The sequence below is a fragment of the Urocampus carinirostris genome, chromosome 4 (genome assembly GCF_059441175.1).
Source record: "Urocampus carinirostris isolate Australia breed hairy pipefish chromosome 4, RoL_Ucar_1.0, whole genome shotgun sequence".
NCBI classification, from domain to species: domain Eukaryota; kingdom Metazoa; phylum Chordata; class Actinopteri; order Syngnathiformes; family Syngnathidae; genus Urocampus; species Urocampus carinirostris.
Window position 1 is genome coordinate 49,559,092 of NC_142352.1, and position 19,134 is coordinate 49,578,225.

The following is a 19,134-nucleotide window of genomic DNA, read 5'->3' on the forward strand; positions in this document are numbered from 1 at the left end:
GTACAGCTAATCTGCAGCCTCGAAGATTAATCCGCAGCAACGCAGTAAAACGTATGGTGCCGTGACAGCTGTCCATTCCACCTTGGCTTTGTCCCCTCCATCAAAATGCATAATGAGAAGATGCGTGATTTAAAGTATTGTTCAAGCCATTAATATTGTCATTAATTTACCTAATGTGTTTATCTTTCATCCCCTTCCTTTTTACAGATTCAGCGAAGGTGGCGGGGATTCTTTGTAAGAAAGTACATCCATAGCTTCTATTCTCGCAAAAACTATCTGGAAAAGCTATCCAGAACAAATGAATTTGTAAGGTAAGAACATTTCAACCGATTATCAATACTGGATCCCACTTTGTTCGGACAAATACGTGTTTGAGTGCTTAACTTTTGTTGTATTATGTATCTACCTTGGTCATATCTCTCAAGAGGGGTGACCGACAACAAGACAAACACATATAGTAACAAAGAAAATAAAAAAGGGAAAAAAATAGCAAAAAAAACACACAAACATTTTGGCGTACTAACCAGTCAATCATAGCTGTGCCACCTTTTTTCAAGAATTCAGCAGTACAACCATCCAACCCAGGTGTCTTCCCCCCTTTCATTTCTTTCACTGCATCTTGCACCTCCCATGTTTCCACAGGCTTCACATTTAAATCACCCAACACGGGCATTCTCTCCATACCATCGATCGCCTCGACTCTCACTTCTCTCCCATCCTCCACATTTAGCAACTCCTCTGCCCATCTTTTCCTGACTGCACCACCGTTAACCAGCAATCTACCATCCTTATCTTTCACTTTCTCTTCCTTTCCAGACTCGCTCTTTCTTACTCCTTTCACTTATTTCCAGAACACTTTTCTCCTTTCCTCAAAGTTCACTCCTATCTTTCGACACCATTTATCATTTGCTTTCCTTTTCGCTGCTTCCACTGCCGCTTTTACCAACCATTTCTTCACTTAAAACCTTTTATAAGCATCACCACTCTTAATTTGCATCCACTCCTCAAAGGCACGTCTCTTTTCTGTCTCAGCCGGTGATACCTCATCATTCTACCATTCACTTCCTTTCCTAATACCTCGACCAACTTTTCTTATTTCACACACTTATTTTGCACTCCTCAGCACTGCCTCTTTAAACCACTTCCATTCCATTCCCACACTCTCCACTTCTCTTCTACTAATCCATTCATACTCTTCCCCATCCTCTCTTTAAACTCTCGTTCCTTTTCTGCCTTATTCAACTGTGATATTTTCACCTCATCCCCAACACTCTTCGTATAACTAGCCCTTCATGATCCATCTATTCTCAGTTTTCCTTTCACATAAAAATGATCAGACATACCACTCGTTTAGCCTCCGTAAACATGCACATCCAACAACCTACTTAACATCCCTTTCCTAACTACTACATAATCCATCAGTGCTCTGTCAACCATCTCACCACCATCCACTCTGACAAAGATATACTTATTTTCATCCCACTTTTTAAACAATCTCTTTCCAATAGCCAACTCATTTTCCACACAACTCAATCAATTTCTTCCCTTTCTCATTTCTTCCTGGTACTCCATATCTACCAATCACATTTGCAACCGTTCCATCACCCACTCTAGCATTCAAGTATCCTAGTTTTACAATTTTCCACCCTTCTTTCGCACTTGCTACACATTTGGATAAATCCTTCCAGAACTCCTCTCTCTCCTCAGCACTTCTTTCTGAACCAGGTCCATATGCACTTATAAACATCCATACTTTAACCTCAATCACATCAATCTGGAAGATATCTCTTTCCACTTCACTATTTTTTTCCTTTGCTTTCTCACTCACAAGCACAGCCACTCCTTCTCTAGCATGTCCACCTGTAACTTTCTACCATACATTCCTCCAAGCTGTAATTCACCCTTTCCTTTCATCTTTGTTTCACTCAAGGCTAACACATCAACCTTCCTTTTAGTCATCATCCTTCCGATCTCTTTCTTCCACTCAGTCTCTTTACTTCCACATCCTCTCACATTTAGTGACCCTATAACGAGGGTTTGCGAGACCTTTCGGTCTCCCGCCACCCCTTTCTTTGCCTTGCTGTCTTTTTGGAGATCTGCAGTGATTTTAGAGGATAGAGAGGAGAGGATCCCCAACCCCCTCGCTCCCTCCGCTCGTTACAACACGCAGCGGACCACGGTGGGAGAATTCTCTTACCTCTCACGAGGAGAGGGCCCCTTGTATTATGTAGTGTGCCAAAATGGGCTCTGCAATGTAACTGTGATAATATATTATTACTCTGTAAAATCAACCACTCAAAAATATTTATTATATACATATTGACATATATTATATATATATATATATATATATATATATATATATATATATATATATATATATATATCATCTCATCTCATTAGCCGTACCGCTTATCCTCAGTAGGGTCGCGGGGGTGCTGGAGCCCAACCCAGCAATCATTGGGCAGTGGCTGGCAACCAGTTCAGGGTGTCCCCTGCCCACTGCCCGATGATTGCTGGGATGGGCTCCAGCCCCCCCGCAACCCTACTGAGGATAAGCGGTGCAGCTAATGAGATGAGATATATATATATATCCTACGGCTGGACGTCATAATTTTCAGTTTAACGCGTAAAAATATATTACAGTGACGATTAAATTTCCGCCCTGGGCACGCCCCCAGGTGCGCTGTTCTAACAAACGAAGAGTCACTTTCATTTCCTGAGGCTAAGGCGGCATAGCATGCTCGCAATGGAAAAGGGAAAAGAAACACGTTCAGGCGGACCGTTTTGCTTTAAAACATTGCCCAATGGGAATATTGACAAAGCAAAAGTGATATGTATGCTTTGCAGAGCTGAATTTAATTAACATCGGAACACTTTTTTCATGATGTATCTCGTGAAAGCTGTGCACCCCGGTGCGGTGGTAGTCAGACAGCGGACCTAGTCAAACAACAGGATGAGTTTGGTGCAAGAGACGGGTGTTCTAAAATGTTTACATAAGGAACTTGAATATTTTGTTTATGTCTTTGACATCACAAGCTTTATGCACTTTTCCTTTACTTGGTACGCATTTTTTTGTTGAAATGTTTACGACAGCTTTACAACAAATTTACAGTTCAAAGGTGTTGACATAAAGTACTACTTGAATATCTTTTTTTATTAAAGTTATCTTTGTCATTACGGTCTATATGCATGTTTACTGTATTTGGTATAGGCCTATAACATTGAACATAATGAATGTAATCTTATTTTTCTATGCATATTTTTACATATTACCTGCCATTTGTAAAATCTGGATTTAATGAATTAATCATTAATCATGAATAATTTATTTCAAGTCAAGTCAAGTCAAGTCATGTTTATTTGTAGAACCCCTAATCTCAAGGAGTCTCAAAGGGCTGCACAGACCACAGATTATTGCATAAATACATAAATACATCAATGTTATATTATATATATATATATATATATATATATATATATATATATATATATATATATATTACATCCAAACAATATTACATAAATTAGGTTGAGAAAAATAATGGAGTGTAATACCTGATAACGATAAAAGACAAAATAGCCAAGGCAACAAATTAAATACCTTAGCTAAACTGAAAGCTGAGTGAGTAACACATTGTTTGTTCAGGTCACTAGAAAAAGCCATTTGACATTTTATTTGCTTCACAGTATTAATACTTAAGTATGTATAATATCACATATTTAGATGACATCATCACATGATCTGCTCGTTACCTCGAACCGGTGTATAAACCAAGGCACTTGTGCTAAGAACTGTTCTTGCAGACGAGATATTACCTTAGAGGAAGTTGAAGGGAATGAAAGTTACAAAGAGAACACTTCAGAAGAGGGAAGGAGAAGTATCCTTTCAAGGCTCGAGGCTAAGCGAAAGGAGAAGTGAACGATGTGAAGAAATTAAAAATTAGCCTCTGATGTCAACCCCAGCTGCTGCATTAATAACACCCCTGTGCTTCAGGGCTCACTGCTAGTTACACCATCTTTTACTCTTGACGAAAAACACGCATATTTAATATATCATTTAACTTTGCTAAAACATTCTATCAGACAATATCTCGAGGCTTTTGCCAAAATTAAATGTAAATTTCTTGACGTATGTTTTGAATCACTGATCTTCTCTTTTCCCAAACTGCATTTGCACCTTATCATAAAGCAGCGGTGCTCAAATAGTGGGACAGGCCCCCTCGAAAGCCACATTTGACAATGGGAATTTTTTTTTACCGTCCTAATTAAATGCAATTGCACCTCCACTACATTAGGGGGCAGCTGTGCTCTCATTGGCAGAGTGTGTGCTTGGTGGTAAAGCATCTGCGCTTTACACATGCATAGGCGACAGAATGAGTATGAAATGTAGACACAAAGTGTTGTAAACCCTTCAAGTTATCCCATGGGAAAAATCGGGAATGAGAAGATAGGCAGAGAGAGACAGGGATAAAGCGGAAAATGAAAGTCTCATGATAGCTAAGACGCATATGTAGCATTCAGTTTCACTTCAACAATGTGTTAGACTGGGAAATACCGGTGCACTTAAATATGTTTAAAAATGTTGGAAGCGGACGGTATGGAGCCAAAAAAATCAATCAGTCAAAAATAAAATTACACAAAAATCACACTGATAAGACACTTGAGGGTTGTGTTTTGTTGGGGTTATGAGATGTTTTCTTTTTCTGAGGGGGGACGTGCTAGAAAATAATTTAGAAGCACTGTCATAAAGGGAGGAGCGTTTTGTCTGTCAAAGCACATTGGGAGACAAAAGCAAAAAAAACAGATGGATACACATCTAAAGACCATTTCTGATATGCGAGCACTCTACACTGCACCACAAATGCTTATTCGTTCACATAATTCTTGTTCACTTTATTATTTTCTAATATTTTTCTTACTGTTGCTTTTACTAAATGTAAAAGTTATTCTTGTAATAAAATATGAAAAATACAGTAATCCCTCGTTTAGCTCAGGAGAAAAAAACTGAAAAATACAAATTTACAAAAAGAATAATAATTCTTAAGAAAAGAAACATATCCCTCTTATTTCACGATACTCAAAACATTTTTTTTTAAGACAAAACCGGAACAAAATAACATTTAAAATAAGCAAAATGGTCTTATATGGCAGATATAATTTTGAATTAATTTTTCTCAAAGAATTCTTCATTATAGTATTTACCATAAATTCTGGACTAAAGAGCACTCCTAATTATAAGCCACACCCAGTACATTTTTAATTTAAAAACCATTGTGTACATCCATTAGCTGCACCTGACTATAAGCCGCATTTGCCCAATCAAGACGATAACAGGAAGAATTCTAATCATATACGGTACCTTTACCCCTTAACGTTCTGACCACCCGCTCTTACCTTAACTCCTCGGGCGCCCCTTAGAAAAAATGCATAAATTGACCGCATCATTGCACAAGCTGCAGGGTGGAGACCTTGGTAAAAAAGTCACGGCTTATAGTCCAAATTTTAGAGTAGTTCTATTTTTTCACATAGTTTTACCATCTGCCATAGCATATAATTTATTTTTTTTTTTTTGCAAAATACAAATTGTCTGATATGACAGACGTAAAATAATTTAGTAAATTTCATTGAGACACTTATATTAGACAACTAGATGTCGCTGTATTGTGTTGTGCAACCAAAACGAGTGCCACAAAGCACAGGGAGATGACAAACTATGGAGATTCAAAGTTTTATTTGTTTCTTAGGGGTACCAGTAGCAGCAAAATGGAGAAAAATCATGTCAGCTCCCGATAAGTGAGATTTGTGTGATGTAAAATAAATACTAATTTCTTGACCTACAAGTAAATAGACATTTATATGGTAGTTTGTGTATTTTTGCTCATCAATCAAATTATTATTATTTTATTTAATGGATTAATTTTTCTTACCCTCTGTGAGGCGCTGAATAATGCACAATGTCCCTTCAAGTCAACTCAAGTCAAGTCATTTTTATTTGTATAGTCTCAAAGGGCTTCACAAGTTATTACATATAAGAAGTTTAGGTTATTCATATGCTATAGAGTAGAAGTGAGTTTTAAGCTTAGACTTAAACAAGTCCACTGAGGCATCTGATCTCAGGGGGAAGAGCATTCCACAACACCGGTGCCCGGATGGAGATTTTTGTAAATGGTAAATGGTCTGCATTTATATAGCGCTTAAGTCAAGGAAGACCTCCCAAAGTGCTTTACAATGTGCTTCACACTTATAATATTTGTTATCAGGAATTTTAAATTAGAAAAAGTGATTTTGCTTTGACTATTTTTTTTAAAATGTTGTTTGGTTAAAAAAAAAGAAGAAAGAAAAATTACAAAAAAATTAAAGAAGTTTGTGTGAAGGCTTAATGCATTTTGATACCTTTTTCTGTTTTTACTATTCAACAAATGTAAATGAGATTTCATTGTATGCCAGTTCCTTATTTTGACTCACGGTTGTCAGTTGCGTTGACTATCATATTATTGTCGCCAATTATGTTGCTCTCCTTTGATTCCTATACCCTTGAGGTGTGATCTGTTTTCAGTAACCTTGGAGATTTATTAAAAAGAGGAGGTACAGAGTGGGGCTTTAGGAAGGGACGGAATTCTCTTATCTGAAAACCCTTTCCTGGTCTTCCTTGCCAGTTTAAAATCCATTTATGTCTTCTGACATTATATTAAATGTCTACTAAAGTTTAAACTTTACACATTTATTCCAGTAATTGCTGTTACCTATGTTTGAGTTATTTCTTAACCCCTCATGCTTTTAAAAAATAATACAGTGGGACCTCGCTACTTCGCGGTTCAACGTTCGCGGATTCAGAGCTTCACGGTCTGTAATGGTAAAAAAAAAACAATAAAGCGCGATCGTATACTACAAAATGCGTTTATTAACGCGGATGAAAAAGTCACCAACGTCACGTCTCCCGCTTGGGCCGCGATGGCTCTACATGGCGCTACACGGCCCTCGATGGCTCCGTCCGACGGACAGGGCCGTGGGGGAAAGGGGTAGGGGGGACCTGTGGGGTTAGGGGACGGTGAAGCGGAAGCCGCACCAAAACTACACCAAAACCGCGCGCTGGTGTTGTGCCCAAATCCGACTCCCGTACAAAATCCTCCCCCCCCCCCCCCGCGTGAGGACAGGCCGGCCTCCGCGCGGAGCGCCGGACCCACTCGGCTTGTTGCGGTGTCGTGCGTATCGCGCCCGAAAGTACCCGCGCCGCGGGTTAGGGGCTCGCTTGCGAATAATAAGGATAAGCGGTGCAGATAATGAGATGAGATGAGATTTTTGAAGGGGGCGTCGCTACTTCGCAGATTTTCACTTTTTGCGGGTCCTTTTGCTCCCCATTAAACGGGTCTAAAAATAATAATTTAATAATAATTAAAAAAAAAAAAAATATATATATATATATATATATATATATATATATATATATATATATATATATATATATATATATATATATAATTTATTTATTTATTTTCTTTTTGAAGTGGCGTCGCTACTTTGCAGATTTTCAGTTTTTGCGGGTGGTTTTGGTCCCCATTAACCGGGTCTAAAAAATAATAATTAAAAAAAAAAAAACTAAATAAATTTATATATATATATCTATATATATATCTATATATATATATATATATATATATATATATATATATATATATATATATATATATATACAATTTTTTTTTTTTTTTTTTTTTTTTTTTTGAAGGTGCGCCGCTCCTTCGCGGATTTTCACTTATAGCGGGTGGTTTTGGTCCCCATTAACCGCGATAACAGAGGTCTTACTGTAATGTTTTTTTTTTTTTTTTTACAGTTTTAAGTAACATGCAATTTTGTAAATCAAACAGAACTAAACACTAGGCTGCATCTGCAAAGCCACTCCCTCATCTGTTTTTTTCTCCAGTTAATCACATGTTTATTTTGCACCACCGAGGTCGCAATTAATGCAATCATTTGAAACATCCCGCTTGCGGTGGAGCCGTTAGCTACCTGATCAGTCATCCCGTTCTGGTCTTTAATCCACCAGCATGCTCCTTTCCTTTATGAGGCTGTACGTCCTTCAGATACTGTCAGTGAATTATTCAAAGTTGGACTAATTGTCTTATTCAAAGCCGGCCGGTCGGCTGTGTATTGTTTGGGATACTGATGTTCTCGCGCTGACTTAATTCATTTCAGACTTATATATATATATATATATATATATATATATATATATATATATATATATATATATATATGTATAAATGCCCTATATATTGTGATTGGTATTTTGAGGACATGTCAAAGCAACATGCGTCTCTACAACTATGACCCTAGTATTTTGGCAAAATGAATGCTGAGTGAATTGATTTACACAGAAGGTGCTGTAACAGAGAAAAAGAAAAAAGGAGTTATGTTGTTGACCAAATAATTTTAGGTCATTTTGTTTTTATGCAATATTATGAGGTTATTATTACATATATCCATCATATTAGTACTAGAAAATCTAAAATCAAGACAGTGAAACCTCTTGGGTCAGTCACATAGATTCGGGGATCTTGAATGAGTGCTAATTTTAAATAATTTCGAGCTGGTGTCCACAACATCAAAAAAAACCCTGGGACGAACATAAAATCACTCTTCACCTCCACCCCTATCCCCTTTCCTGTTTCCTAATGTATTGCGAGTCCTGGTACCAGCTCGGTAGCCTAGATGGTAGGGCGCCCGCTCCGGGACTGGGTGGTCGCCGGTTCAAGCCTCGGCCGAGTCCTACCTAAGACTTACAACATTGGTACTCATTGCCTCCCTGCTTGGCGCTCGGCATTAAGGGTTGAAATTGGGGGTTTGGTCACCTAATGACTAAAATGGCTGCGCCCTGTTTGGCTGCGGCTGCATTGCCTCGCTACAGTTTAACTGTACGGGTCAGGTGTATCGACATTTCATCCTGTGTGCATCGTTACAAAGAATGACAATAAATGTAAACTCCATTCTATTCTATTCTAAGTGCTTGTAAATGATTGAAACTGTTGCTATGTTTCTCAAAACATTTTCTTAAAAATGACACCTATACTACTTGCTGGTGGCTTTTCCGTTGCATTTCTTCTTCCCTTGTGATTAACTGTGCCTGGCATTATTTTGAATGGCTTTGTCGTATGGCTTTGTCCAATGACAGGCCATTTCCCCCTACGGGTCGCAAACAAGAGATCAGGCGCATCCTACACATAAACAGGTTAATATTAAATATGTATTCGTGCAAGGATTATGTATCAACTATGGACATTTATTATGGGCCATGTGAAAAAGGAAGCCTTTTTCAGTGGAAAATTGCACTGGAAAGTACTTCCTTCAACTAAAAAAGTAAGGTACCTATTTCATTTTTACCCAACACCTAAACTGAGAGAGAAAGGAGAAGTGAAATGTCTCAAAATAAATATAATTGTGATTTACTCAAGATCTAAAAAATACATTAATGCACATGCAAGATTGAACATTGGATATGTAAATCAAATATACAGTATATGTGTCGCCCTGCAAAATATATGATTCACACTGGATTTTTTTCTTTTGATGGTAATAGAGAAATTGGAAAAGTGCTTAAAAAGTGCTTGAATTTAACTATAATAAAGGTGTTTAAGGTGGACTAGGCAAGAAAATATTTATCTCAACTTTTCCTTGTCCGGTCTTTAAACACCACTTTTTAATCCCCCAGCCCGCATCTCTTTATTCTTCTTTTCCCAATTTTGCTTTGTCTGTATCGTCCCCTTACCTCCGGCGCCATCAGTTGAGCGCATCCCCATTCATCCTCCCTCTCTTTCTACATAGCCTAATGAAGTCAAGACCCCAGCGCAGTCCGCACTCTGCCTTAGTTTTCCTGCGCACCCCAACAATTTATCACTTTGTCAGCGAGACACTTAAAGTTCCCAGGCTTTAATAAGGGCACACGGTGGGACAATGGGGGCAATTAGGAAAGCAGAGCAAGGCTGTTTTGCATATTTACTAAATGTGCTGGAGTCATCGCCGCCGCCTCCAACACGGGCTGTTGGCTGAATGAATTATTCCTCTATCTGCTATAAACAGCTGGGTAATTATTACTGCTATCATCTGATAAATATTCTCCCTATGATCCCGCAACAACACAGGAACATTTGAAACTTATTTCAACTAGAAGAAATGTGCAGACAGTGTGGTCTGGGGTTATTTATTCTCCTCCTCTGTGGCGTCTCACATCCTGCAGCGACTTCTTCCGTCTCTCTTTTCTCCAGCCGTCTTGGTCGCTCCCTTTCCCGTGTCCCTCTCAAGGACATTGATGAAAGGCGAGCCGCTACGCCGGAGTGGGACCTACACTCCCAACAATCCCCGCGTCTATGCGTCACTCTTTCTTTTGCCACTTCGTTCTGATCCAGTTTGGGTGGGGACAAGTTCACTCCCTCAGTTTGATTGGATTTGTATATTGAGCCTGTGTGTGTGTGTGTGTGTGTGTGCGGTGTAGCATAATCTGGCTCCTGTGCTCTCCTTGACTCTTAAGAAAATTACTTTTGAGGGGAAAAAAACAATAGAGGGACATGAGGACGATGTGAGAATGATTTAACTTTTTAAAGGAAAAAAATGATGGATTGTACTATGATATTATTATTAAACTTTAAAGAAGGAAATGGCCCATTTTTGAGTATCTTAAACAGAAAGTGGGCGTTAAAAAGCTCAATATATTGAGCTTGTCGTTGTTTTCAATCGATTGTGTGATAGCTTTTCCTGTTCCTTGCCTTCTATTCAATCATTTAAATGTAACAATTAAAGCAGCCAATCAGGTCACATCCCCATTAAATATTTAAAACTCGGCCATTTAGTTGCACTGTTGCCGGCCTGGATGACCGCAAGTGTGGCCCGCCGTCCCGTAATTCCTCAATCTCTGATATCCCATCAGCCTCTTGACTCCCCTAAACTGAACCAAGAGGTAAATTATTAAGGTTGAGGTGGAAAATTTAGCTGTTCTATATTAGCCATTGAATAAGTGAACAGACCTGGGTCACATCAAGTCTAGTTTTTGATATTTGAAACCGCTTAAGTAAGCTCGTTTTGCTACTCCTTTCACGGTTTCAGTCCTGGGCTGTATTTTTTTTCCTGTTCTATGAATTATATCAGGAGTTATGATTTATGCAAACCTTCAAAGTCAAAAGTGTCTAAAATACAGGGCTCATAAAGGTGTTTGAAATCCTCAAAAATGCTTGAATTTCAATGTTGTCTTCGTAACGTTTGGAAAGTTCTTGAATTTTGGGTGAAGTACTTCTAAATGCTGGACATGTCTGCTTAAAAATGATGCAGACACTGCTCTTTTCCCCTCTTAAAAAAACTGCAGCTGGTATTAGTCTGTACTAGATTGTCCTATCGCGGCCAATACAGCAGGTGATTGCGACATCTAAACAGAGCACTATGAAAATTGTATTAGTGCAAAGATTAAGAATCAACTATAGACATTTATTATGGGCCATGTATTTTCCAGTAGTGAGCTGTAATGGGAATAACTTCCTGCAACTTAAAATATCTCAAAAACAAATATATTCGTGATTAACTCAGGGTCCTAATAAATGCATACATGAGATCAAAAATGGGAGATGTAAATCACAGACATATTTGTAGGTCTGCAGAAAACATGATTCACATTGGATTCTTTCTTGTAGAAGTACTAGAAAAAATAGAATCTTGGGTCTTAAAGTCTTTAAAAAGTGCTTATATTTGGTCATGAAAAAGGTTTACTCTGAAAATATGTCTCATGGAGCTATCTCATACCTTAAAATAAAACCAAACGAAGCCAAAAATGCTGCATTCAATATGTTAAACAAATGTGATGTCTAAAAATTGGAAATCAGGAAAATACTTATACTACTATACTTAATATTTGATTGCTAATGTTTTTAACGTTTTTTTGCAATAATATTATTACCCTCCTGGGCCAACAAAGCAATGTGATGTTCAGATTTAGTTGTAAAACTTTCTCTAAATTGAATTTAAGGTGCTTTTAGGATGGTAGCCATCTTGAAATTTTTTTGTGTTTGTCTTGCTGTCGGTCACTCTCTTGAGGGATATGACCAAGGTAGATGGATAGATAGATAGCATTTACCTGAAATTTAGACATTTTCAGTTGCGCTTCGTGTTGTTTAGAGGCTTTACGGTCGCGCCCCTCCTCCTCTGCTCCGTTCGTAAGCGTGCGCTGTGCGGCGCCGAGGAGAGGAGGAGATATCCGTGTTTTAACCCAGCCAACGTAACACAGGCGCGGGGTAAACGAATGAATCATGACGGCTCCTCCAGCGAAAAAATGTCGTTCTTTTTAGCCAGTGTGGGCAAATGACTGGGGCTTTGTGCAAAAAAATGACCGTGCTGTTAGTGCATTATGCCTCGAGAGCGTTGTACCTCCCACATCAAGGGTTAAACGTCAATACGTAACGAATCATGAACATAAATTCAAGGACGAGTCTGACAAGGCGGAGACATTAAAACGCACTGTGTCCAGGTACGGCGAACAAACACACCCTGAAAACCATTGTCACTGCTAAAAACGCCATTGCTCACTGCATAGCAAACCACGTAAAATCTTCTTCTTAATGCGAATATATTAAAGAAGCCTTCTTTTCGAGCTCTGAGGTTTTTTTTGGTGGCTTGCCTAACAAATAGACAATCAAAAACAAGAATAAAACACATCCCCATGTCAGCCAGAAGTGTTGAACGCCAAGAGGAGGGGTTGGCAGAAAGCGTGTGTGTGCGTGTGTGTTTCAATTTGATATTTTCTGCGTTAAGATTTCATTGGTGAATAGTATTGTAGCTGTCCATATCACCTGTTTTTTTTTTTTAATTATAGTTCATTGTTGATGAAGAATGATTGATTGTTGTGGTCAAAAGTTGAAGTTATGGATGTCTACAGGCTTTTCCATGCGTTGCTCACTTTTCATTTTTTAGTTTATTGATGAACAAGAATAGTGCTAGATAAATAGGTCAGTTATACGATTTCAATGTCTATCCATGTTGTATATTTGGACTAGTAAAAAATCACAGCTAAGTTGGATATGAAAAAATGTTGTGCGAGTCATTAATCTTGGTGTGGCACACTGATTTACAGGGAAATTTGAAAGTGGCACTCCTCACCAAAAAGGTTGCTGACCCCTGCTTTATTTTATGTATTTCATAATGCTTTGCAGTGCAATCATAAAGGTGGGGTTTGGAGTTTCTTAAACAACCCTAACCCTCCTGTCTCTCACCAGCAGTCACATAGTACTCAAATATGTGTTAAAAATGGTCACCTGAGTTCAAAGAGCCATATAATTTTTTTTTTCACTATGCCTATCCGCTATTATCTTTCTTTTACCAAAGGTGTTCCTGCTTTGGAACATATTAGGCTGGATTAAAAGGGGGAGGTTGGTTAGTCGAGAGTGATTTTATGCCTGTGCTTGTGGTTTTCTGTTAGTGTAGCATAAAAGTGGTGAAAGTAAGAAAAGGACTGTTTCAAGTACAGTCAAAACACAAACACAAACCCCGAAAAAGATTAAAATGAAAATTACATTTGACCGCGTCTAAGAAATGCACATTCTTGCACGCACCGCACGAACAGCATGACGGAGGCTAAAGGATGATTTATGCCAGAAGATGGTGTCAGCAAGTAGAACATTTTCAAATTCTGGACAGCACCTCCAAACAGCTTCATCAAGCAAAATAAGTATATACATCGCATTCTGTATCTTATTAGCCGATAATTCGTACATAAAAAGAAAAGAAGATAGTAATCTGCTGCCGCCTAATTACATGGATGAATGTAACAGTTACTTGTCTGATCAATGGATGAAGGCAAAGAAACTTCAATGGGAAATTTTTTATGCATGGATAAAATGTGTTGGCACGCAAGTTTAAAAACACAGAATTAAACAATGTGGGCTTTAAAACACTAAGAACAACCAAAAAAACTATACTTTGAAAATCTTCACCCCTCTTTCAACTGCTGGATGCAGGACTCAACACTAGGATTTGTTGGCTTCCTCGATGCGTGGACAAAGATCTGATCAAAGCTGAAGTTATTCCCAGAGCTTGATATTTTAACATTTTGGCACTCAAGGACAATACTTTTGAACATGTATTTATGGCAGGGGTCAGGAACTTTTATGACCCAAAAAGCCATAAAAGCTAAAATATTTTTATAGAGTGAGCCACACCATATATTTTGAGATCAAACTAACAAAATCACCAAACCCGCTCTCCAGACATAAGCTTATATTTCAGCACATTTTATTTTACTGTGTGACATTTAGTGATTCGATAAAATATATTAAATAATAATGCAGGAGCCTGTGTCCCATATAAATATTAATATACCACTTTAAATGTGTCTCCCTCCAACAGTAACTTAGTGTGTAACATTTTGTGCCTCCTTGTGTTACAAATAAACTTTCATTACGTTAAAAAAAAAAAAAAAATCACATTCATTTTAATACCAAGCAAAAATACAAAAACTATCATACCAGCGTTTATTTTTCAAAAAAGATCATAGGTGGAGAAATACTTTTACATAGTGGAATCCATACCCAATGTCACCGCCATGTTTTTCTTTCGTCATGCTGCCTGTTGTGGCTCTGGTTTTCGTTCGTATAAGACAACTATGCCATCTAGTGGGCAAATATTACACACTGGGGCTTTTTAGTGTTGAGACTCATTTTGACTGTGACATTTGTCCTAAATAAAGGTTTCAAAACAAGGTGCGATCAAAGTTTTTATTAAAAAAGCCACAAAATAATGCAAACGAGGACATAAACGTATTTACCTGACAACGGCACTGGGCAGGGGAAGAAGCAATCTGCGTATAGGTCCGCTCATTAACCCACATAAAATCGCTCTGGGTACATTGCCAGAGTTTTGGGTGTTTACAGTTCTATGAGGTTTTGTCATGAAGTGTTTAAACAATTAATGTAGATTGTTTATTGAGCTTCCATATGAAGGATCATTTAGTGATATACAACAAAAACGGGGTCTGTTGGTGTGGCGCCTTGACTGTAAACTGTCGTTGAGACTGTCCTGTACATTCAGCTTTTCACGTAACAATGAAGTATGTAATTGTGCATGTTCTATTTTGTCTCCAAGCCAGAAGTACTCAGGAAAAAAGCCGTTTATGTTTCGCGAGCCATAGGCTCCCGACCTACGCGTTATGGCATTTAATGAGTCAATAAGTAGCAGAGTAATGTTACATGTTGGAACAACAATTCAGTTAGAAATTTTCATGAGGATGCATCACAGATCAATACAGCGGAAGAATGATTTTGTTTCAGGAACTCCAATGAAAAATGTTTTCGTATTTGCCACTCATTCATTCACTCACATATTGAGAGATTCACACACACAGAGCGAGTGTATGTGCAGCGTGCCGAACAGGGCTAATGAGGGTTGTATGTTCTGTCGGCTGGTTGGGTCGACACAGATCGAGGTGCCTTCAGCCGTTACAAATCTGTTTGGCTTTTGTCCACTACACAGCAATTAATAACGTCGGGGCTGGGGGCAGGGAAACAAAGGTCAGCTGACACACACACACTTAAACACTCTAGCTCATTCCTGTACACAAATTGGAAAAAAAACTTTTGACCATTATGCAGGAATATCGACACTCGGGCAAAATATTCGACAGTATTTAATTTAAAGAAACAGTATACAGTGGTAACTCTTCTTAGAAACTTTTTTCATTCCATGATGGTGATTGTAGCTTGAATTGCTCGTGTAACAAGCAATGTTTTCCTCATATAAAACAATTTAAAACAAATGGTCCGCTCCCCGTCCCGTCCTCCAAATGCATACAAATGAACGCTAAATAGTTGGACAAGTTGCATTTTATCTCCTAGCTATATGCACTTATGAAAAGAGCCATATCTGTCTCGCTAGCCATAGGTTCCCGACCCCTGACTTAACTGGTAGAGCATATCTAATTAATTAAATAGACATTCAAGTGAACCCAATACACATCTTCTTGTTAACTAAAAAGACATTGAAATAGTACTTCAACATGAAAAGTACAGTAATAAAATAAAATGATACTAACAAAAAAATAAGTGAGTTTATTATGAACACTAAAACGAATATGTGTGCTTGCTGCGGAGGAGAGGGGGGGGGCTTTATTGCAAGGAGTAGTCAAGAAAATCACATACCTCTCAACTTTTCCGTTTTCTCATTATTTCAGTCACTTTTTTTATCATTTCACATTGCGTATGCTGTATACCAATTTTAATATGGCAAAAAATAATTTCAGGATGGTAGCCTTCATCCATCCATCCATCCATCCATCCATTATCTTCCGCTTATCCGAGGTCGGGTCGCGGGGGCAGCAGCCTGAAAAGGGAAGCCCAGACGTCCCTATCCCCAGCCACCTCCTCCAGCTCAACCGACGGGATCCAGAGGCGTTCCCAAGCCAGCCGAGAGACAGTCTCTCCAGCGTGTCCTGGGTCGCCCCCGGGGCCTCCTGCCGGTGGGACATGCACCTCGCGAGGAAGGCGTCCAGGAGGCATCCTTATCAGATGCCCGAGCCACCTCAACTGGCTCCTCTCAATGCGGAGGAGCAGTGGCTCCACACAGAGTCCCTCCCGGATGACTGAGCTTCTCACCTTATCTCTAAGGGAGAACCCAGACACCCTGCGGAGGAAACTCATTTCGGCCACTTGTATCCGGGATCGTGTTCTTTCGGTCATGATAGGTGAGGTAGGAACGTAGATCGACCGGTAGATCGAGAGCTTTGCCTTTCGGCTCAGCTCCCTCTACACTACGACGGACCGGTACAGGGTCCGAATGACGGCAGACGCTGCACCGACCCGTCTGTCGATCTCCCGTTCCATCCCACCCTCACTCGTGAACAAGACCCCAAGATACTTTAACTCTTCCACTTGGGGCAAGATCTCCTCCCCAACCCGGAGGGAGTATGCCACCTTTTTCCGACTGAGTACCATGGTCTCGGACTTCGAGGTGCTGATCCTCATCCCGGCCGCTTCACACTCGGCTGCAAATTGCTCCAGCGAGAGCTGAAGATCATGGCCTGAGGAAGCCAACAGCACCACGGCATCTGCAAAAAGCAGTGACGCAATGGTGAGGCCCCCAAACCGGATTCCATCCCCACCAAGGCTGCGCCTAGAAATTCTGTACATAAAAGTTATGAACAGAATCGGTGACAAAGGGCAGCCCTGGCGGAGTCCAACCCTCACCGGGAACGAATCCGACTTACCATTACTTCATATATGACATTGGCCAAATGTGTCCCCTGTTACAGTGTATAGCACAGTGTATAATGCATATTCTAGTTATGGGGTCACTAAATGTGAGAGGATGTGGAAGTAAAGCGACTGAGTGGAAGAAAGAGGAGTTCGGAAGGTTGATGACTAACTAAAAGGAAGGTTGATGAGTTAGCCTTGAGTGGAACAAAGATGAAACTAAAGGGTGAATTACAGTTTGGAGGTATGCATGGTAAAAAGTCTAGAGTTACGGGTGGACATGCTGGAGAAGGAGTTGCTGTGCTTATGAGTGAAAAAGCAAAGGAAAAACTGGTGGAGAGGAAAGAGATATCTTTGATATTGATGTGGGTGTGATTCAAGTGGGGTGGAGAAGTATGGATGTTTATGAGTGCATATGGACCTGGTTCATAAAGAAGTGCTGAGGAGAGAGAGGAGTTCAAGGAAGGATGTGTCTGATTGTGTGGCAAGTGCGAAATAGGGGTGGAAGGAAAACTGAGAATCAATGGATCATTGAGGGCTAGTTATAGGAAGAGTGTGAGGGAAGAGGTGAAAATGTCAGAGTTGAATAAGGCAGAAAAGTAGAGAGAGTTTAAGAGTGGATAGGAGAAGAGTATGAACAGATTCGTAGAAGAGAAGTTGAAAGTGTGAAAATGGAATGGAGGTGGTTTAAAGAGGCAGTGTTGAAGATCCGAAAGTGGAAAGAAGCGTGTGGAATGAAAAAAGTTGGTCGAGGTATTAGGAAAGGAAGTGAATGGTGGAAAGATGAGGTCTCAGCGGCTGTGACAGAAAAGAGATGTGCATTTGAGGAGTGGCTGCAAGATAAGAGTGGTGATGCGTATAAAAGGTATAAAGTGAAGAAAAGGTTGGTAAAAGCTGTTGTGGAACCAGCAAATAGGAAAGCAAATGATGAATGGTGTCAAAATATAGGAGTGAACTGTGAGGAAAAGGAGAAAAGTGATCTAAAAAGAAGTTAGGAGTAGAAGAGAGCGAGTCTCAAAGGAAGACAAAGTGAAAGATAGGGATGGTAGATTGCTGGTTAGTGGTAGTGCAGTCAGGACGAGATGGGCACAGTATTTTGAGGGTTTGGTAAATATGGAGGATGTGAGAGAAGTGAGAGTCGAGATGGTCGGTGGTATGGGGAGAATGCCTGTGTTGGGTGATTTAAATGTTAAGCCTGTGGAAACATGGGAAGTGCACGAGGCAGTGAAAGAAATGAAAGTGGGGAAGGCGCCTGGGTTGGATGGTTAACTGCTGAATGCTTGAAGAAAGGTGGCATGGCTATAATTGACCGGTTAGTACGCTTGTTGAATGTATGCTTTTTAAGTGGTGTGGTTTCTGTTGATTGGTGTAGTGCATGTGTAGTGTCATGGTAAAAGGGTAAAGGTGATGCGTATGAAAGTAGCAATTTGAGAGGTAACAGTTGTCTGTGCCGGGTAAGCTGTATGGAAGAGTATTGATTAAGAGAGTGAGAGGAAGAATAGATGAGGTGGTGATGGAGGAGCAGAGTGGCTTCAGAAAAGGAAGGGGATGTGTGGATCAGGTGTTTGCAGTAAGACAGGTGTGTGAGAAATATTTTGCAAAAGGTAAGGATGTTTCTTTGGCTTTCATGGACTTGGAAAAGGCGTATGACAGTTGATAGAGAGGCATTTTGGCAGGTGATGGTAATGTATGGAGTGGGTGGAAAGTTGTTGGAAGCATTGAAGAGTTTTTAATGTGAACAGCAGTGCATGTGAAAGGATGGAAGGTGCTGGAAGAAGTTTAAAGCTTTAGGAACCTGGGTTGTGATGTGGCTGCAGTTGGTGGAATGGAGTGTGAGCCACAGAGTGAATCAAGGAAGGAAGATTGTGCCGACTGTGTTGTATGTTCCAGAGACCTGGAGCCTGAATGCAGATTTGAG

General features: G+C 39.6%; 1 protein-coding gene across 1 annotated transcript in view; it reads left to right on the plus strand.

Moving 5' to 3' along the window:
* Positions 1 to 19,134, plus strand: part of spata17 (spermatogenesis associated 17) — a 64,526-nt gene that overhangs the window by 14,464 nt on the left and 30,928 nt on the right. Inside the window, exon 5 of the mRNA XM_088333299.1 lies at positions 208 to 311. Coding sequence (XP_088189425.1) covers positions 208 to 311 — 104 coding nt within the window. The remainder of the gene's footprint in view (positions 1 to 207; positions 312 to 19,134) is intronic.